The 17,482-nt window shown below is 39.5% G+C and overlaps 1 protein-coding gene across 13 annotated transcripts in view; it reads right to left on the bottom strand.

Annotated features, from left to right (window-relative positions):
• The window catches only part of LOC126354419 (epidermal growth factor receptor substrate 15-like 1), a 188,561-nt gene extending 173,369 nt beyond the window's left edge, over positions 1-15,192 (bottom strand). For 10 of the 13 annotated variants that reach the window (XR_007565323.1, XR_007565325.1, XR_007565326.1 and 7 more), the window contains exons 1-3: positions 14,988-15,192; positions 10,052-10,096; positions 5,670-5,903 (exon numbers count right to left, since the gene is read on the bottom strand). Coding sequence is in view for 9 of the 13 variants with exons in the window: in XM_050004045.1 (XP_049860002.1) it covers positions 5,670-5,903; positions 10,052-10,096; positions 14,988-15,062 (354 nt within the window). In the remaining 4 variants the exon portion in view is untranslated. Of the gene's footprint in view, positions 1-5,669; positions 5,904-10,051; positions 10,097-10,423; positions 10,562-14,615; positions 14,720-14,987 lie in introns of those variants that run through there. The other 3 variants (XR_007565324.1, XM_050004042.1, XM_050004043.1) reach the window with 3 other exon arrangements.
• Positions 15,193-17,482: the final 2,290 nt, after the last annotated feature.

The raw sequence follows: 17,482 nt of genomic DNA, 5'->3' as shown, positions 1-17,482 counted from the left end.
GGATTCTTATTCTACAACTATGTTCCTCAGTTGCAGATGTTCACCTGATCAATAATTTTTTATTGGTAAATTCATTTTTCACACCATTGCAACTCTAAGTGTATTTTATACTTTTTTCCTTTCCTCAGTTCTTTCTAGGATATTTTGCCCATTGGGTGAAACTTCATTCTGAACATTCCCCTGCAGTCCAACCACCAATTTTAGTAATATCATATAAATTAGACTGCTTTGTAGTCCGCATTCCTCTTGTATATGCTCAGTTTTCCTTACTTTCTTTCACGTTATTATTTCTTCATCACACAATTGTTAGCCTCATTATCATAACCTGCCAGTACATAACCACTCCTTTGAATACATTTACACACATATTCTTCGAGATTTTATTCGAAATTTTTTACGAATTTTATTTTTTCGCAAATTACTTTTTTCGAAAAAAAATTTTTTTTTTTGAAATTTTCTTAAATTTCCCCACCCTTTAACGTGATCTGGAGACAACATAACTACCCAACCTTTGCACCCATTGTTGTTCACCAACCTAAGTTCAGCACATGATCAACATAGCTCATCTCAAACCAACACTTTTTCGACTTTTTTCACACCTTTATCTCTCCCTATATAAATCTCTCTTTACTTTCACTTTAACCTCATATTACCCTTTCCACCTACCAATACCATGTCAACCTCACAACATCCCTACAACGACCCCATTAAATTTTATTTACATTCCCTCCGCAAACATGCCTTCACCCTAGCCAGATTACGCTCCCATATTTTATTTACTCAGGCTTGTCTGACATTTGGCATTACTCCCAAAGGCCTCACACTTAAAGTTCCCATCTCTGGCTGCAATCCTTCTTTCCATCAGTCCTTATACCAGTTCCAAACAGCACAATCCATAGCCCTCACCCGCCTAATCCTTCACCTATACATCGACTCGGCCAATGAACACACCCGTCAACTCCTATCCCAAATCAAAGTCCTCAATCTTTCCTCTCCCACATCCACACCGGCTGTACATAGCATCCTCCTACAGGCCAATCGCAAATTAGAACAACATGCCACCCTCCACCTCAAAAAACTATCCAATCTCCTGGTTTCCCACCTCCGGAAAGGCAACTCACTCACCCTCCACAACCTTTCCAAAAAACCTCAACCTCCTCTCATTGCACACAGACCCAGTCTCTCCCATCTACTTAATTTCCCACTTCCAGCTCCACTCCCCCCAACACCTCAAAATTCTAGTCAACACAATCTGGAACCACAACACCCCAATTCAGTAGTTAACCTTTCCTCCAAACCCCTCTCCCAATCCGAAACCTCTGTCCTATCCAAAGGCCTCACCTTCAGCCCCACTCCCAGGTTCAACCAAACTGCCCTTGTCAAGGATTTACTGTCCTACACTCGTAGTCTCTGCTGGAAATATCACTTTGCCACGAAGAAAAACAATCCTGATCCCACTCCTAATGATCCAACTCCCCAAGACACTATCCAAATTGAACCCTGCCTGCAACAGTTCCGTCCTCCATCACAGCGGGACCCACCTCCTCTTCCTCAAAATCACCCTCTCCAAACCTTCCAGGAATTTCTCACTTCCAGCCTTGCCTCTCAATCTTTCTTGAAAAACCTTAATCCTACTTCCAACATCACCACAGCCAAATCCCAGGCTATCCGTGATCTGAAAGCTGACCGATCCATCATCATTCTTCCGGCTGACAAGGGTTCCACGACCGTGGTACTTGATCGTCGGGAGTATGTGGCTGAGGGACTGCGTCAGCTTTCAGACAACTCTACATACAAAGTTTGCCGAGGTAATCCCATTCCTGATGTCCAAGCGGAGCTTCAAGGAATCCTCAGAACCTTAGGCCCCCTAAAAACCTTTCACCTGACTCCATCAAACTCCTCACCCCACCGACACCTCGCACTCCTACCTTCTACCTACTTCCTAAAATTCACAAACCCAAACATCCTGGCCGCCCCATTGTAGCTGGTTACCAAGCCCCCACAGAACGTATCTCTGCCTACGTAGATCAACACCTTCAACCCATTACATGCAGTCTCCCATCCTTCATCAAAGACACCAACCACTTTCTCGAACGCCTGGAATCCGTACCCAGTCTGTTACCCCCGGAAACCATCCTTGTAACCATTGATGCCACTTCCCTATACACGAATATCCCGCACGTCCAGGGCCTCGCTGCAATGGAGTACTTCCTTTCACGCCGATCACCTGCCACACTACCTAAAACCTCTTTCCTCGTCACCTTAGCCTGCTTCATCCTGACCCACAACTTCTTCACTTTTGAAGGCCAGACATACCAACAATTAAAGGGAACAGCCATGGGTAACAGGATGGCCCCCTCGTATGCCAACCTATTTATGGGTCGCTTAGAGGAAGCCTTCTTGGTTACCCAAGCCTGCCAACCCAAAGTTTGGTACAGATTTATTGATGACATCTTCATGATCTGGACTCACAGTGAAGAACAACTCCAGAATTTCCTCTCCAACCTCAACTCCTTTGGTTCCATCAGATTCACCTGGTCCTACTCCAAATCCCATGCCACTTTCCTAGACGTTGACCTCCATCTGTCCAATGGCCAGCTGCACACATCCGTCCACATCAAACCCACCAACAAGCAACAGTACCTCCATTATGACAGCTGCCACCCATTCCATATCAAACGGTCCCTTCCCTACAGCCTAGGCCTTCGTGGCAAACGAATCTGCTCCAGTCCTGAATCCCTCGACCATTACACCAACAACCTGAAAACAGCTTTCGCATCCCGCAACTACCCTCCCAACCTGGTACAGAAGCAAATAACCAGAGCCACTTCCTCATCCCCTCAAACCCAGAACCTCTCACAGAAGAACCGCAGAAGTGCCCCACTTGTGACAATACTTCCCGGGACTAGATCAGACCTTGAATGTGGCTCTCCAGCAAGGATATGACTTCCTCAAATCCTGCCCTGAAATGAGATCCATCCTTCATGAAATCCTCCCCACTCCACCTAACCTTCGTAACCTCTTGGTTCATCCCTATGAAATCCCCAAACCACCTTCCCTACCCTCTGGCTCCTACCCTTGCAACCGCCCCCGGTGTAAAACCTGTCCTATGCACCCTCCCACCACCACCTACTCCAGTCCTGTAACCCGGAAGGTGCACACGATCAAAGGGAGAGCCACATGTGAAAGCACCCACGTGATTTACCAACTGACCTGCCTCCACTGTGACGCTTTCTATGTGGGAATGACCAGCAACAAACTGTCCATTCGCATGAATGGACACAGGCAGACAGTGTTTGTTGGTAATGAGGATCACCCTGTGGCTAAACATGCCTTGATGCACGGCCAGCACATCTTGGCACAGTGTTACACCGTCCGAGTTATCTGGATACTTCCCACCAACACCAACCTATCCGAACTCCGGAGATGGGAACTCGCCCTTCAGTATATCCTCTCTTCTCGATATCCGCCAGGCCTCAACCTCCGCTAATTTCAAGTTGCCGCCGCTCATACCTCACCTGTCTTTCAACAACTTCTTTGCCTCTGTACTTCCGCCTCGACTGACATCTCTGCCCTTACTCTTTGCCTTTAAATATGTCTGCTTGTGTCTGTGTATGTGCGAATGGATAAGTGTGTGTGTGTGTGTGTGTGTGTGTGTGTGTGTGTGTGTGTGTGTGTGTTGCAGCAAATTGGGCATAACTTGTGCAAGAGCAGCATAGATTCAGTTTTTCAGGTCACTAAGCTTTTTGGTAGGTGAGGATCATACACACAGTCTTTAAATAAACCCCAGAGAAATAAATACAGTGGTGACTAGACTGTGATGCCAGGTTGCCACGCGACTGGCCCTTCACGACCGATCCGGGAAGTGATTATCGATGAAACCTCAAACTTCCGTAAGGAAATGAGGTGGTGCACTGTTTTGCTGAATGTAAACCGTGCCACCTCAGTCATCTTCACTGATCTGTGGAATTAAAAAGTTTCAAGCATATCCAGATACACAACACTGGTGACAGTTTTCTTGAAGAAGAAAGGGCTGCACACTTTCAATTTGCCAAGGGTGCAAAACACACTAATTCTGGGGCTGTCATGAATGTGTTCCAGTGTTGCATGTGGATTTTTACTGCCTGATATTCTGAGGTTGTGGGTGTTCACCATGCCACTGATATGAAATGCTGACTCATTGCTGAAGATTATTGTGTTCAGAAATGTATCATTGTTCTCCACCTGTTGCACCATTTCCACACATTAGTCTCTATCTGGTGCAACATTTCCACACAGAATTAATCACGAGCAACCTTATCTGCATCACTGATGTGGTGTGCCACTGTGAATCTATATGGTTTGAAGTGTAAACATCTACACAGTACTCGCCAAACTGTATTTTGTGGAATACCAGTCTTGTGAGGCACATGTCACATTGATTTTTGGGGACTGTGTGCAAAGCTCTTCCCAACCTGTTCAACATAATCAACACGCAGGCTACCTGGTGATTTATCATGTCGCAATGATCAATCCGTCTCAACAAAATTCTTGAGTCAAGAGTAATTGTAGGCCTGTTTGGACGTTCTTTAGTGTATTCAGTGCGAAATTTAGGCTGAACAGCTGTTGCAGAGTTCATTTCATGAAGCTAAAACACACAGCAAGCAAGCTCTGGACCAGTGAAAGCAGCCATAACTGTTTACTTGCTGACATACATGGTGGTGCAATGGGGCACTGATTCACTACATGAATCAAACTTGAGGTTGTTCCCTACATGACACATCTAATCCTTCAGTAAGCTCTCATTAAATTTCTATATAATTCCATAGTTGTAAAGTCCTTTTTGACTCGGCCTCTATAAGTAATTTAATGAAATACAGTACTTGCAAAGTGGTCTCCCATATGGTAAGTAAGTTCTATCCTGTGACATGTGATTAACAGAGACAGAACTGTGAAGCTACATGTCTTATATTGCCAGTTATTTCATTTACAGTATTTTCCACAAAGAAAATAAGGTCCTTAAACATTTGAAGTTTCCCATATTATTTTCTGTAATTTGGAATTTCAAGTGAAGTGTCGCAAGCTTTCCACTCATTGCCAAACAAACTACTGTTGTTCCACTGGTAGTCAATTTCATTCTCTGAAATTCTGCTTGTCCAAATTCAACTCTACTTTTTTCTCTCCTTACAGCTCCATCTTACTTATTACACTATCAGCAAATACTAAGGACCCTTTCTCATATTGTTTAAACAAGTGCTTGTAGGGCTACAATTTCAAACAAACTTTATGTCTTTCCCTGGCACTGGGTGCAGCTCTCAATTTCTTACAAATACATGTGACATCATTTGCTACTTCCTTATGCCATAGATAGTGGCACAAGAAATATCATGCACAATATCTATGCTGATGTGCTAGTTGGCAATATCATGTTTACACTCAGAGTAACCCCCGCAAAAGCTGCCAAGTTATATTGTACATACAATGCACAGGAACAATGCTAATAGTTTGTAGAAATTACAGTCAATCTTCTCTCTGTCTGTGAATGAAACAGAGGATCTAATGGCATGTTCACCTGAACTATTCAATCAATATTCGGAGTAAACAGCAACATTACAACAGTCCGCAGATTCGCTCAATGTGTACAAACGTATTAATCTAACTTAACAGTCAATGAGCTAGTGCTTTCTTACCATTTTAGGTGGTGGTGTATCCATTGTAATGTTCACCATATTTACGTCAATTCCAGATTGAGCCAATGCAACAAGTTTCAGTGCAACAAAGAAACCATCTTTGTTGAGAAATCCTTTTCCAGCTGGATCAGCAAGACTCCAGACTCTGCTTAAAACAACATCTGATAAACCAGACTTTTTCAAGAATTTTGCAGCTTGTAAGGCTCCTATGGTTCCATCACTGGAGTGTTCAACCTGTAACAAAATCAATAACAGGCTCTGAATAATAAGTGATGAAATGGTTCTATATTACTTTGCTCTAGCACAGCCAATACTATAAAGAACAGAATTCATACAGTAATCATCAGTATTATTGGGTTGAAATAGACATACCCTTGCCACATTTTAAGTGTTCAGTTACACAGCAAAGTAGCTGCTATACCAAAAACATTGAGACTAGAAGACTTCCCCACAGTTAATGTTATTTCTTTAATGCAGTGACACAAACAAATAACAAAAAAGTCTTGAACAGGTGTGGAAAATAGTCTACCTCAAGCAGAAGTTGACTAATATCCCCTGGTTGTGGTTGGAAAAAACGTAAAATTTGTTTGTCGCTAATGTATCACTCCATGTATAAAAATAATTAGCTATTGACATATGCAACACTACTGCTAAAACTTAGGATCCTAAATGTTTCTTTGTGTAATACTGCCACTAAATTCCCAAAAGACAGAATCATCTTGTTGTATGTAACGAGTCAAAACCAAGAAATATAATTGATATCATTTATGCAAGATTGTAGACTGCAGCTAATGCACAATTTAGAACATGTGTCAATGTTATTCCAGTTATTAAGGAAATAACCAAAAGTAAGTACAGAAGGAATAAAGGGCTCTGTATATCCCCTCTCCTGAAATACAAAAGCTGTTGAATAAAAGTTGATTTATTTGCCAACATGCAGTTCCTGAGTTTGGGCAGGAGAAGAAGTCTTCCTTTGGACAAACACGAACTTAAATACACTGTTTGGTCACATTTATTTTTGTGTTGCTTGTTTTTCTTATAGAATGATGTCTCATTTTCCATATTTTACATTTCTGCAAGTCTTGAAATGTGTGTGCTTGTGTTTCCTGAAAAGTTTGTATGGTTTTTATACAGTTTTAAGAAATTGTAATTAATTTACTGTTAATCTATATCTACATTTATACTCCGCAAGCCACCCAACGGTGTGTGGCGGAGGGCACTTTACGTGCCCCTGTCATTACCTCCCTTTCCTGTTCCAGTCGTGCACGGTTCGTGGGAAGAACGACTGCCAGAAAACCTCTGTGGGCGCTCGAATGTGTTTATTTGGTATTTTACAGTTCAATTTAGCTATATAGGTGAATACGATTTATCAGAATCAGATTTAGGTCTCCTTTTGCAAATTATTTGAAGTTTGTGGGATGCTGTCAGTACTTGTTTGGTGGAGATCACGGAGTTGACTTTATCGTGAAGATATTGATACCAGCTGTATGTTAAAATTGGCTTGTTATTTCACTTTTCTGCAGCTACTGGCACTTCATAGTTGGTGGTTATCTTGAAGTTCAGTTTAACTGTATACATAAAATGAAGAAAACTATGCTACTTTAAGTTGCAATTTAGAGCTGTCAAAAAGTGATGTATAGTACTGAACAGTTTCATATTTTTGGTGAGTGCATTAAATAAATTATGGTAAACAACATCAGCAGTGAAACAGGCCAGTGAAAATACCATCTCATCTATTCCCTATTTCACAAATACATTTAACAATGGTGTATCTAAATAACACGTGATTAATACCCTCATGTAGTCAGGATTACACATTTCTATTAGACATCACTTATGAGAAACCCAATCCAGAGCATTCTAATTTATCATCACCACACTAGGTTTCATTTTGCAGACAAATTACTTTCTTAATTTTAAAGGAGTGCTCGTTGTTCAAACTTATCCTTCGAAACTAAAAGTTCTACACCAGCCTTTTCTGAACAACACATGGTGATTGATGAGAAACAGGTTTCACAGTATTTGTGCTGCACTCCTACATACCATCTACACAGATCACCTACTCATATAAGGAAACAAGAAGACAGTTTATCTACGCAGATGGCATGACTATAACTGAACAGGGAAGTGGTCTACAGGATGGCAATATTGTACATGGTCTGACCAATTACTGCTTAGGAATTTCCTGGATATCTATGAAATAATCAACTATGTGCATTATGTGCAGCTGGGTTGTTCTATGCCTCATGTGTGGACCCAGATGCAACAGTTGGAAGGAGACAATGCCATTCTCTGGAATAGAACAGGGGGGAAGTGTAAAATTTTGGGGGTGATAGGGACACCCACTCCAGGAGTCGCCACCTTCTCCACCTTATGCTGTGCAACATATCACAAAATGTAATCAAAAGTTATGAATTCTGCAACCTAGATGGAACAATAGTGTGTCAAATTGGGTAGATTAGCATCTTCTTAGCTCAGCCCTAAGCTATTAAGAGCCAGCTCTAACTGCCAATTTGAGTGTGGATTTGAACAGTTTTCCACATTCATCTAATGAAATGAAATATTGTAGGAGGCATGAAATTTATTTAAGTTTTTGTTTTACATTTGTTTCCCCACTTTGAACAATATTAATAAACTCAATTTCTTACCAGCTATTTTTGTGGATATCCTGCAGGATTTCTATGCCAACTTTTTCTCCTTCCAGGTTTTTAATTTTTGATATCAACCTATCATTATCAGTACCGCTGTATGAAAAACAATACTGCTTGTGGATATTTTCTTGCTTTAGTCCCTAGATCATTAAATATGCTCTGTTTAATTACATGAGAATATAATTTCAAATTATTAATTCAATAGACGGAATCTGCAATCATATTATATAAAAAGATGCGTGCTTACTCAGTATGTTCTAATAAAATATGCATAACTTTCAGCTATCAAAGTAGTTTGCCTTCAAAAATACATTGAAAAGTTAACTAATAATTGCTTATGATGCAACAAGTTTTGTGTATTGTCATATTTAGTTCTTGGGGCATAATACACCTCCAAATACATCGACTCAGTTACACAGGGATTGCCAATTTCAGTTTGTTGACCCCCTCTTGGATCAATTTCTGTTGTTACCCATGAATGATAATCTAATAATTCTATAATACTAACATGACTTTTAGACATCTAGTTGATTCCATATAAATTAATTAGTTTCCAGAGACAGTGGCCATGTGTGCATGAATTGTTGCACGAATGTGTGAGAATTCTACTTCTGAGAAGACTTTGGCCGAAAGTTTGAATATTTCTAGTGTTCCTTTCCTTGTGCCTGCCTGTGGCTCAATGCCTCCTTTATGCAACGAACAGCAATCTATCCTTTTTGTACTGTTGGTTCATACTGGACTTTGCATGGTTTGAATTTATTCTCTGACAACAATACATGGATAGCTGATATGCACAGATGCGTAACAAAACTGCCATCTGAATATGTACACTATCAACATACAGCTCATGGTACCCATTAAAAATTATTCCCACAACAGTTAATTAGAAAGAAAAAATTAAGATAGATTCTTCTCCACTACTGAATACAGTTTCTGTGGATATGCATAATTAACACCAAAACAGACTGTTGTTTCCCTTATATGAAGAACATTAATAGGGACCTTACACCATCACAAGTCATGACCTTAAACCTAACTGACATCACTATCTTTGTGACAGAAATAATGGGAAAAAGCACTAAACAAAACAACAATATCCAAGGTACAACTGGAATTATGATCAGTCAACCACACCCAAATTTATTCCTCTGTTTTTTTGAATCTTTATAGAATACAGATGATAAAAGAACTGAAAAATGGAAGGCTAAGACTGCCTTATTGTTCCACCATGCGTCGACTGCATTCGCATATAGACGGATGAAAACTGACTTGAAACGTTGCCTCAAAATGCAAAAGAAACTTCAATGTTATGAAATGAGCTATAGATGACAGAATATGTTGTCTCAGTTTTGGGGTTGTGTAACACGAATATGGAGGGAAATCAAGCAACCTGAAAAAAAATCTTCATCAGATATAATTGTCAAAAGACATTAACATTTTGCTACCTTGTGTCCACTTCCTTGCTACTTCAGTTATTGACAAGAAGTCTGTCAGCATACCATATCTTATGTACCTTTGCTGCTTTGTCCTTCTTTCCCTTCATTGAAAAAATATCAAACACATCAAATACTCCAAATTAATCTTCCACTCGCAATGGAGTGTGTGTTATTTTCAAACTCCTTGGCAAATTAAAACTGTGTGCGAAAAATTTTATGGTGCTTTGCAAGAATGTTCCTAGAAATCAACAGAAGTTGGTAATAAGAGAACATAACATTAATAAATCATACTCACCTGACTGAAGTATGCCTCGTAAACTGAGTTATGATTACCAGCCACCTAAAAGAGATGGAAAAAAATAATGTTAAACTCTCCTTACTATATCAACAACACAAACTTTTCCTATTCTTTGGTACAAATTTCTGAAAATAATTCACAAGATTGTCAGATACATAGGTGTTTTCCCCTGATATTCTAGTTTGACGATCCTGTGACAATTATTGCCCTTATAAAAAAGTTGTCAAAGTGGAACACTAGGTTAGTGGGCTTGACACAGTATCGGCAAGGACATCACAGTAAAACACATTCCTCAAAGGAAATGTCAACTACTGAGAAGTAGCCCAATTAATCTATGGCACTAATGCTTTCTTCTACTTATGTACTTACTCTGCAAACAACTGTGGAGCCCATAGGAGAGGGTACTTAGCACGGTATCATGTTATGTTTTTGGAAGCAGATGAATATTCAATATGGCTCAGCCTTTCACCAGTGACATAGGAAAAATGCAGTAAATGCCGTAAACAACATGGTGACTATAGCATAATACTAGCAGCAATTTTTTCAAACAGGCTCATCTACAGATAAGTGTGTACCCACATCCACAGATGTTGGCTCCACCAATGCACAACCAAACTGTCACCTTCCAACGCAATCTAGCCTTGAGCTAAAGCTACAATTCAGTCTGACACCACATTCAGTCTTATTGTTTCCTTTCCTATGGGAGCAATATGTAGCAGGATGAATAATATCTACATATTTTTTGCTTAATAATGATCCTTTAAATTTTGTAAGTAGGCTTTTGCGTGTCTTCAAAAGTCTGCCAATTCAAGTTTTCCAGCATCTCCATGACACACTCTCATGAGCCAAACAAACCTGACCATTGCCAGTATCTCAATAATGAATGAAAGTCTGCGACAGACCTTATCTATGACTGAGCCTAAGGAATCTGTCCATAATGCCACTACAAACTGCTACACCCATATATTTGCACAAACTGGTTCATTATAATTATGAATCACTGATATCGTAGTTATAGAACAGTAATGTTTTTTCCCCATTTCCTGATTTTTTTTTTCTTTTAGTGAAGTGCAAAATTTTACGTTTCCATACATTTAAAGGAAGTGGCCAAACTTTGTACAACTTTCAAATCTTACCATGCTCTGGGTCAATACTGTATAGCTTTAATTAAATAGTATTTCATTTCAGATAAGTGAATCGTATGGGAAAATTCCAGATGTTTTTGAAACTATTTGCCTAATCATTAGTACACAGCATGAACAGAAATGCCCTCGAAACACATCAATGGGGTAAGTCAAAGGCTACTACTTCTTCTGCTGCTGACTCTCCAGCCAAGATAATATTCTGTGTCCTGCCTACCAAGACCCATCAACTCAGTAACAAATTTTGTTTGTTACCCCATACAACCAAACTTTTATTCATAAATTTTAGTGTGGTAATGAATAAAATACTTTTCAAATGCTAAGAAATACAACCACTCGATTTCCTTGAGTCTTTACTTTGAAGATGTCATGGGAAAAAACCACAAGCTGGTTTCATGTGATCAATGTTGTCAGAATCAACGGTGGTTGGGATGGAGAAAATAAGCCTGTTCAAGATATCTCACTATGTTTGATCTCAGATTACATTACTAGGCTTCGACAACAGATGGCTGTTAAATCAGATCTGAAAGCAGTTTTGCAGGTTACTTCTGTTACCATTCTTGTGTTCTTCCATTCAATGGGGACAGTTTTTTGTTCAAGGGCTGTACAGTGTATTATGGTCAGGACTAGTTTAAGGCCCAAACGTCACATTCTATCACTTTGGGCACCACAACTTTAAGATTTCTACATATGATGTATCACAATTATTGGCTTTCGCATGCGGTGTCAAGTCAAGGGCCTCCAAGTGCAAGATTTGTATACAGAGCTGCGTAATCCATGTTGAAGCAAAAACTGACATGGGTGAAAGAAAATGAGGGAAAGGGGGAGTGTGATGCCAAATGATACGTCACTTGTAAGTAAAAATGTTCTTGATCTAGCCTAGATTAAAACGGGAATCAAATCTGCCACAAATTCTGTATAAATCAGACAGAGATCCCATGAGGGCCTGCAACTTTGCTCAGTTATTACAACTTTAACTGTTCCTCGATGCAAAAGACACTAGTATCTATATCATTTATCTTTGCAGTGGTGGGAGAACTAAAGTGGGGCAGTAACTTACATCTGTATCTTTCTTGGTCATAAAATATTTTAAAATAGATTTCAATATTTCTGCTTTTGCTTTGCTATGCTACCTTTGATTCTATTTCCTGCGTCGTCTTGCGCCTCGATAATAAATTTTGATGCCAATGACGGCCTTTACTTACAATCAGAGTTTCAGTTTGTTTCATGAGACTTTTCGTAAGATTCTACTACAGTAGTCACCGAAGTTTTATTGTTTCCATCTTGACAACCAAATGAGTTTCATTCAGCATCCCTTCTCTAACTATGCCCGTATGCTTTGTTTTACACCTACTATGCAGAAGGCACAATTTCTTTCAAAGAGGGTGCCATTTTCCTTTTATGTCAATCTTACTACACGGACAAGGGACTCCCGCTGATGATACATATCAGAAAAAGTACCACCACAGCTGTATCTTGAGAAAGTCTATTCTATCACGACTAGTTTCAGCGGCATATTACCGCCATCCTCAGGCACCACCACTGCCAAAAGAATATTTGATTTCCTTGACGCATTTACTGTGGGACCCTGGATACTAGCACACTTGGGTTAGCTTACATCAAGAGTCTAGACTCAACACAGTGTTTCTTTTGCAGTCACCGTAGATCATGGATGGTCCCTTCCAGCATTAATTGTTCTACTAGACACAGTTCTTAGAAGAACTTTGAGGCAGCCATTACTTACAGCATATTTTAAGTACACACAGCATTACACAAATAACGTGAAACAGTCAACAAACTAGTGATTTAGGCTACTTGTCATAGTGCTATTGCCAACAGTATGCCCTTGCTTCTCTCTGACGAAACACTGGTCTACTTTATATATAACCATCTGAGACTAACAAGTTTCAGCCTATTTTACAACTTTCAAGAATAGTGTTAGCCTTCAAAAACTCTGCTCTTCTGAAAATGACTAATATAAATATGGGTTAAACAATTAATAACAAGCAATTTAAACAAATATTCAAAGACATAATTAAGTAAGTAATAGCCTCTTGCTATCAAATGGATCAATCCTGTCCCAAAAGGATAATTTAGGCATGTGAATTTTGCACTGTCACAAATGGACTCATTCCTGACATGAACTATAATGACTGGGAACAGCTGACAATACAACAACTTTTCTTATATGCAGACATCAGTGGTTTTGATCACAATACAAAAGAGCAACCAACTGAAGAAGAAATACCCTATTCTCCCCTTCAAGTAATAGCATTCCTTCTAATTTAGTACATTATATTTCATTCCACATCCCTCAATGTAGTTCTGGGTGGGATCTACAAACATGTTGAATGAATAGATAATTGTTATATTTGATAACTTGGTTTGGGATATCCTCATAATTTAATTATAAGTGATGTGGCTTCCACAGTAATATATTTCAGCAGTGAACCATTAAAAACAGAAGTTATTTGTGAATAGTTGCGGGCAGAGCTCCAATAACTTGCAGAATGCTGTAGGTAAACAGTCTAATAAAGTCAATTCAAATATTACAGTGGTGCGAGAGCTTGCACCAAGAATTTTCATATGCAATTTGATTATGATGCTGACATAGTTGTCTATGCCTGTTTGCCACTTTAAGTACATATAGTTTTTAAGAGTTTACATAGTACGCAATGAAAGACAAAGATTGATCACAAAAATTACTTCATCTAATGTCCTTACAGCAGAATTCAAGAAATTAACAGTCTGCCTCCCACGTTTATATCATATGACTATTACATTCAGAGAAAACAGTACTCTCAACTGCAACTCAGCTGTGAGGCTGCGACTAACTGTAGTATCAATAGCAAAGGATTATACGCGATTTTCATTATTTGGTTACCTGATCCCCACATAAAATCAGCGAAAGGGTTCTTTTACTACCTATTACTATTACACAAATCCTCAACCGAAAACTTAGCTTCATTCACGCCGGTGACAGTTCACGATTTAAGTCTTAAAATGCCTTTCCACAAATATAATGCTTTATTGGTAGTTTACGCTATAGTAGACGTTCAGAACGTAAATTCAACAAGTCTGCTGCAAAAAAAAGCAACAAGATTACGTTATCTTGCAATACGATACCAGTCCCGTTTTGTGTTACATTACTAAAACAACATGAACTCGCGTGGTCCAATGAACCCTTTAGCGATTACAAACACACAAAAATTTTCAAAAATGACGACTTTACAATTAAATTGTTTATCCACGATTCTAAGCTCTGAACTGAAATTTGTGTCATTCAACACACACACATTCGTGGGCTCGCGTCCGATTCATGCACGCAAATTCTCTCACGCTAAAAAAGAAACATCAAAACTATGAACATGCAAATCTCTGTTACCTCATAGGGATGAAGATTCATCACTAAAACTTACAGTAGAACAAAAATTCCGCACAACCTTTTGGTTAGGGGTGTGCCTGTCAACATTCATTCTCCGAAGTAAATATTAAATGACAGATAAATACTGCAGCTTCCTGGCCAACGTTAGTGTGTCTTACTTGTTCGAAACAGCAGTCAGCATTGACCAGAGTACTTTTCTTCTGAACAAAACTTAAATCTACCCCATCACATAGGCAAAATATAGCTGCACCTACTCGTTTAGCACCCCAATTCGCAATCAGACCTATATAATATTTGAGATATTCATTCAGAAGTCTAAATACCGATGAAAAAACGTTCAGAAACTCCGCGAGGATAACATGAATATAATTTAACGTCGTTACGTTAAGAACAGCTCCAACTCTACCTGTGTTGGAGACGGCAACGACGCCATCTTCTTGAATACTACTGAAGTAACGTGATTGGTTGTAGTATACAGCATTCACCAATCGGAAGGACAATCAATAAAACGTCATTTTTGCAACTCCGGCGCAGTATTGAATACCAAATAATGCGCTCAAATTTAAACTTGTATTAGTTGTGGAATAATAGCACAGCCAAAAATATTGATTGTCCTAGTTCTGTGAGCTAGGCTGAAAGTGTCCAATGAACAGTCTCACTAGAGACCTTTAACATTATCGAGATCAATTACTCTATTGGTTTGGAGTGACACCTGCGTAAAGGAATGGATTTTTGTGTACTGTCAATTCCCCAAGTTAACAATCTCCCTATTTCACATAGGTGAGCCAATATAAAGTCAAAATGTTCCGTATTTCAGAGGAAAATTGTGCTCAAAAGTTGGAATTCTTACTTCGATTTTCTACATAACGTGGAGCGCGCTTCCCACCATCCGTGACGAAAGCGCCCACACGAGGCTATTTTTACTATTACATTTACCGTAGAGAATTGCATTCAATGTTACTCGTTCTATTTATAGCACAAACATCCTCAGACAAGAAACGATTGGAAAAAACGCTGTCTACTAAAGCGAAACGGCATGCGGCTTTATTGCGTCCAATCTATTTTTGTGTATAGGATTTTGTTTCATCCACTCCAGTTATCGAATACGTGCATGCTATTCTACCAACCACCATAAATATTTACTTTCGTGTAATTAATAAATGGCTAAACTTTAAAGTGAACTGTATTTTTAAGTAGTTTGTTTGATGAAAACATTTGGGCTTCGTGTAACTTTTAGAAACAGCTTAAATTGTGTGTCTTTTGTGTAGAAGCTAAGAGGAAAGACAAGCTCTGATGTGCTGTACATCACTGCACTAAATTGCTACTCGGCCTTGTTGCCATCATGACAAGTTTCAAATTCTTAACTTTCCTTGACGTATTCGTCGATGACCTACCGAATAGATCTACGACATGTACCCACACTGACAGTACGTACCGTTTAACGAGAGACCCTACCAATTTTTCATATTTCCCGCCTCAATGTCTTACCTTACGATTTTCACAAACATTGTGGTTGTCAACCGTAACGAAAATTGAAGATACACTTTAAAAATGAATCATAAACTATTTTATTACTCTCCCTAACCGTAATCTGTTACTAGGATACCAGTAATTTGTGCCACTCTAAAATCGTATCTTTCGATACCAAGAATCGATTTGTACAGTTGTGCGCCGTCACACTCGTAATCGGAGTTTCAGCTGATAGGGTCGAACTTTTCTTTATATACAGGAAAAAGCCAAAACACACTCTAGACTGTGGTCAAACGCTAACAGCTGCGCAAAAAGAAGGAAGAGTGATTTCAGGTGTGCCGCAGGGGAGTGTCATAGGAGCGTTGCTATTCACAATATACATAAATGACCTGGTGGATGACATCGGAAGTTCACTGAGGCTTTTTGCAGATGATGGTGTGGTGTATCGAGAGGTTGCAACAATGAAAAATTGTACTGAAATGCAGGAGGATCTGCAGCGAATTGACGCATGGTGCACGGAATGGCAATTGAATCTCAATGTAGACAAGTGTAATGTGCTGCGAATACGTAGAAAGATAGATCCCTTATCATTTAGCTGCAAAATAGCAGGTCAGCAACTGGAAGCAGTTAATTCCATAAATTATCTGGGAGTACGCATTAGGAGTGATTTAAAATGGAATAATCATATTAAGTTGATCGTCGGTAAAGCAGATGCCAGACTGAGGAGATTCATTGGAAGAATCCTAAGGAAATGCAATCCGAAAACAAAGGAAGTAGGTTACAGTACGCTTGTTCGCCCACTGCTTGAATACTGCTCAACAGTGTGGGATCCGTACCAGATAGGGTTGATAGAAGAGAGAGAGAAGATCCAACGGAGAGCAGCGCGCTTCGTTACAGGATCATTTAGTAATCGCGAAAGCGTTACGGAGATGATAGATAAACTCCAGTGGAAGACTCTGCAGGAGAGACACTCAGTAGCTCGTTCGGGCTTTTGTTAAAGTTTCGAGAACATACCTTCACCGAAGAGTCAAGCAGTATATTTCTCCCTCCTACGTATATCTCGCGAAGAGACCGTGAGGATAAAATCAGAGAGATTAGAGCCCACACAGAAGCATACCGACAATCCTTCTTTCAACGAACAATACGAGACTGGAATAGAAGGGAGAACCGATAGAGATACACCAGGGTACCCTCCGCCACACACCGTCAGGTGGCTTGCGGAGTATGGCTGTAGATGTATCTGTAGATATAGTCGCCTCTAACAGAGAAGATGTGCTTATGTCATGTTTTTTATGTTTTAAGTGCGATAAATGTAGGCAACAGCGACTTCTTATTTGTTGAGGTCTCTTTGATAGAGGCGTGATTGATATTCGGGTGTGTGTAGGCGGACTGAGAAATTTATTTTTATGTATAGCACTAAGACGATCAGCC

The sequence above is a fragment of the Schistocerca gregaria genome, chromosome 3, assembly GCF_023897955.1.
Source record: "Schistocerca gregaria isolate iqSchGreg1 chromosome 3, iqSchGreg1.2, whole genome shotgun sequence".
In the NCBI taxonomy this organism is placed as follows: Eukaryota; Metazoa; Arthropoda; class Insecta; order Orthoptera; family Acrididae; genus Schistocerca; species Schistocerca gregaria.
Note: the sequence above shows the minus strand (reverse complement) of the source record. Positions and strands in the feature narration are given on the sequence as shown.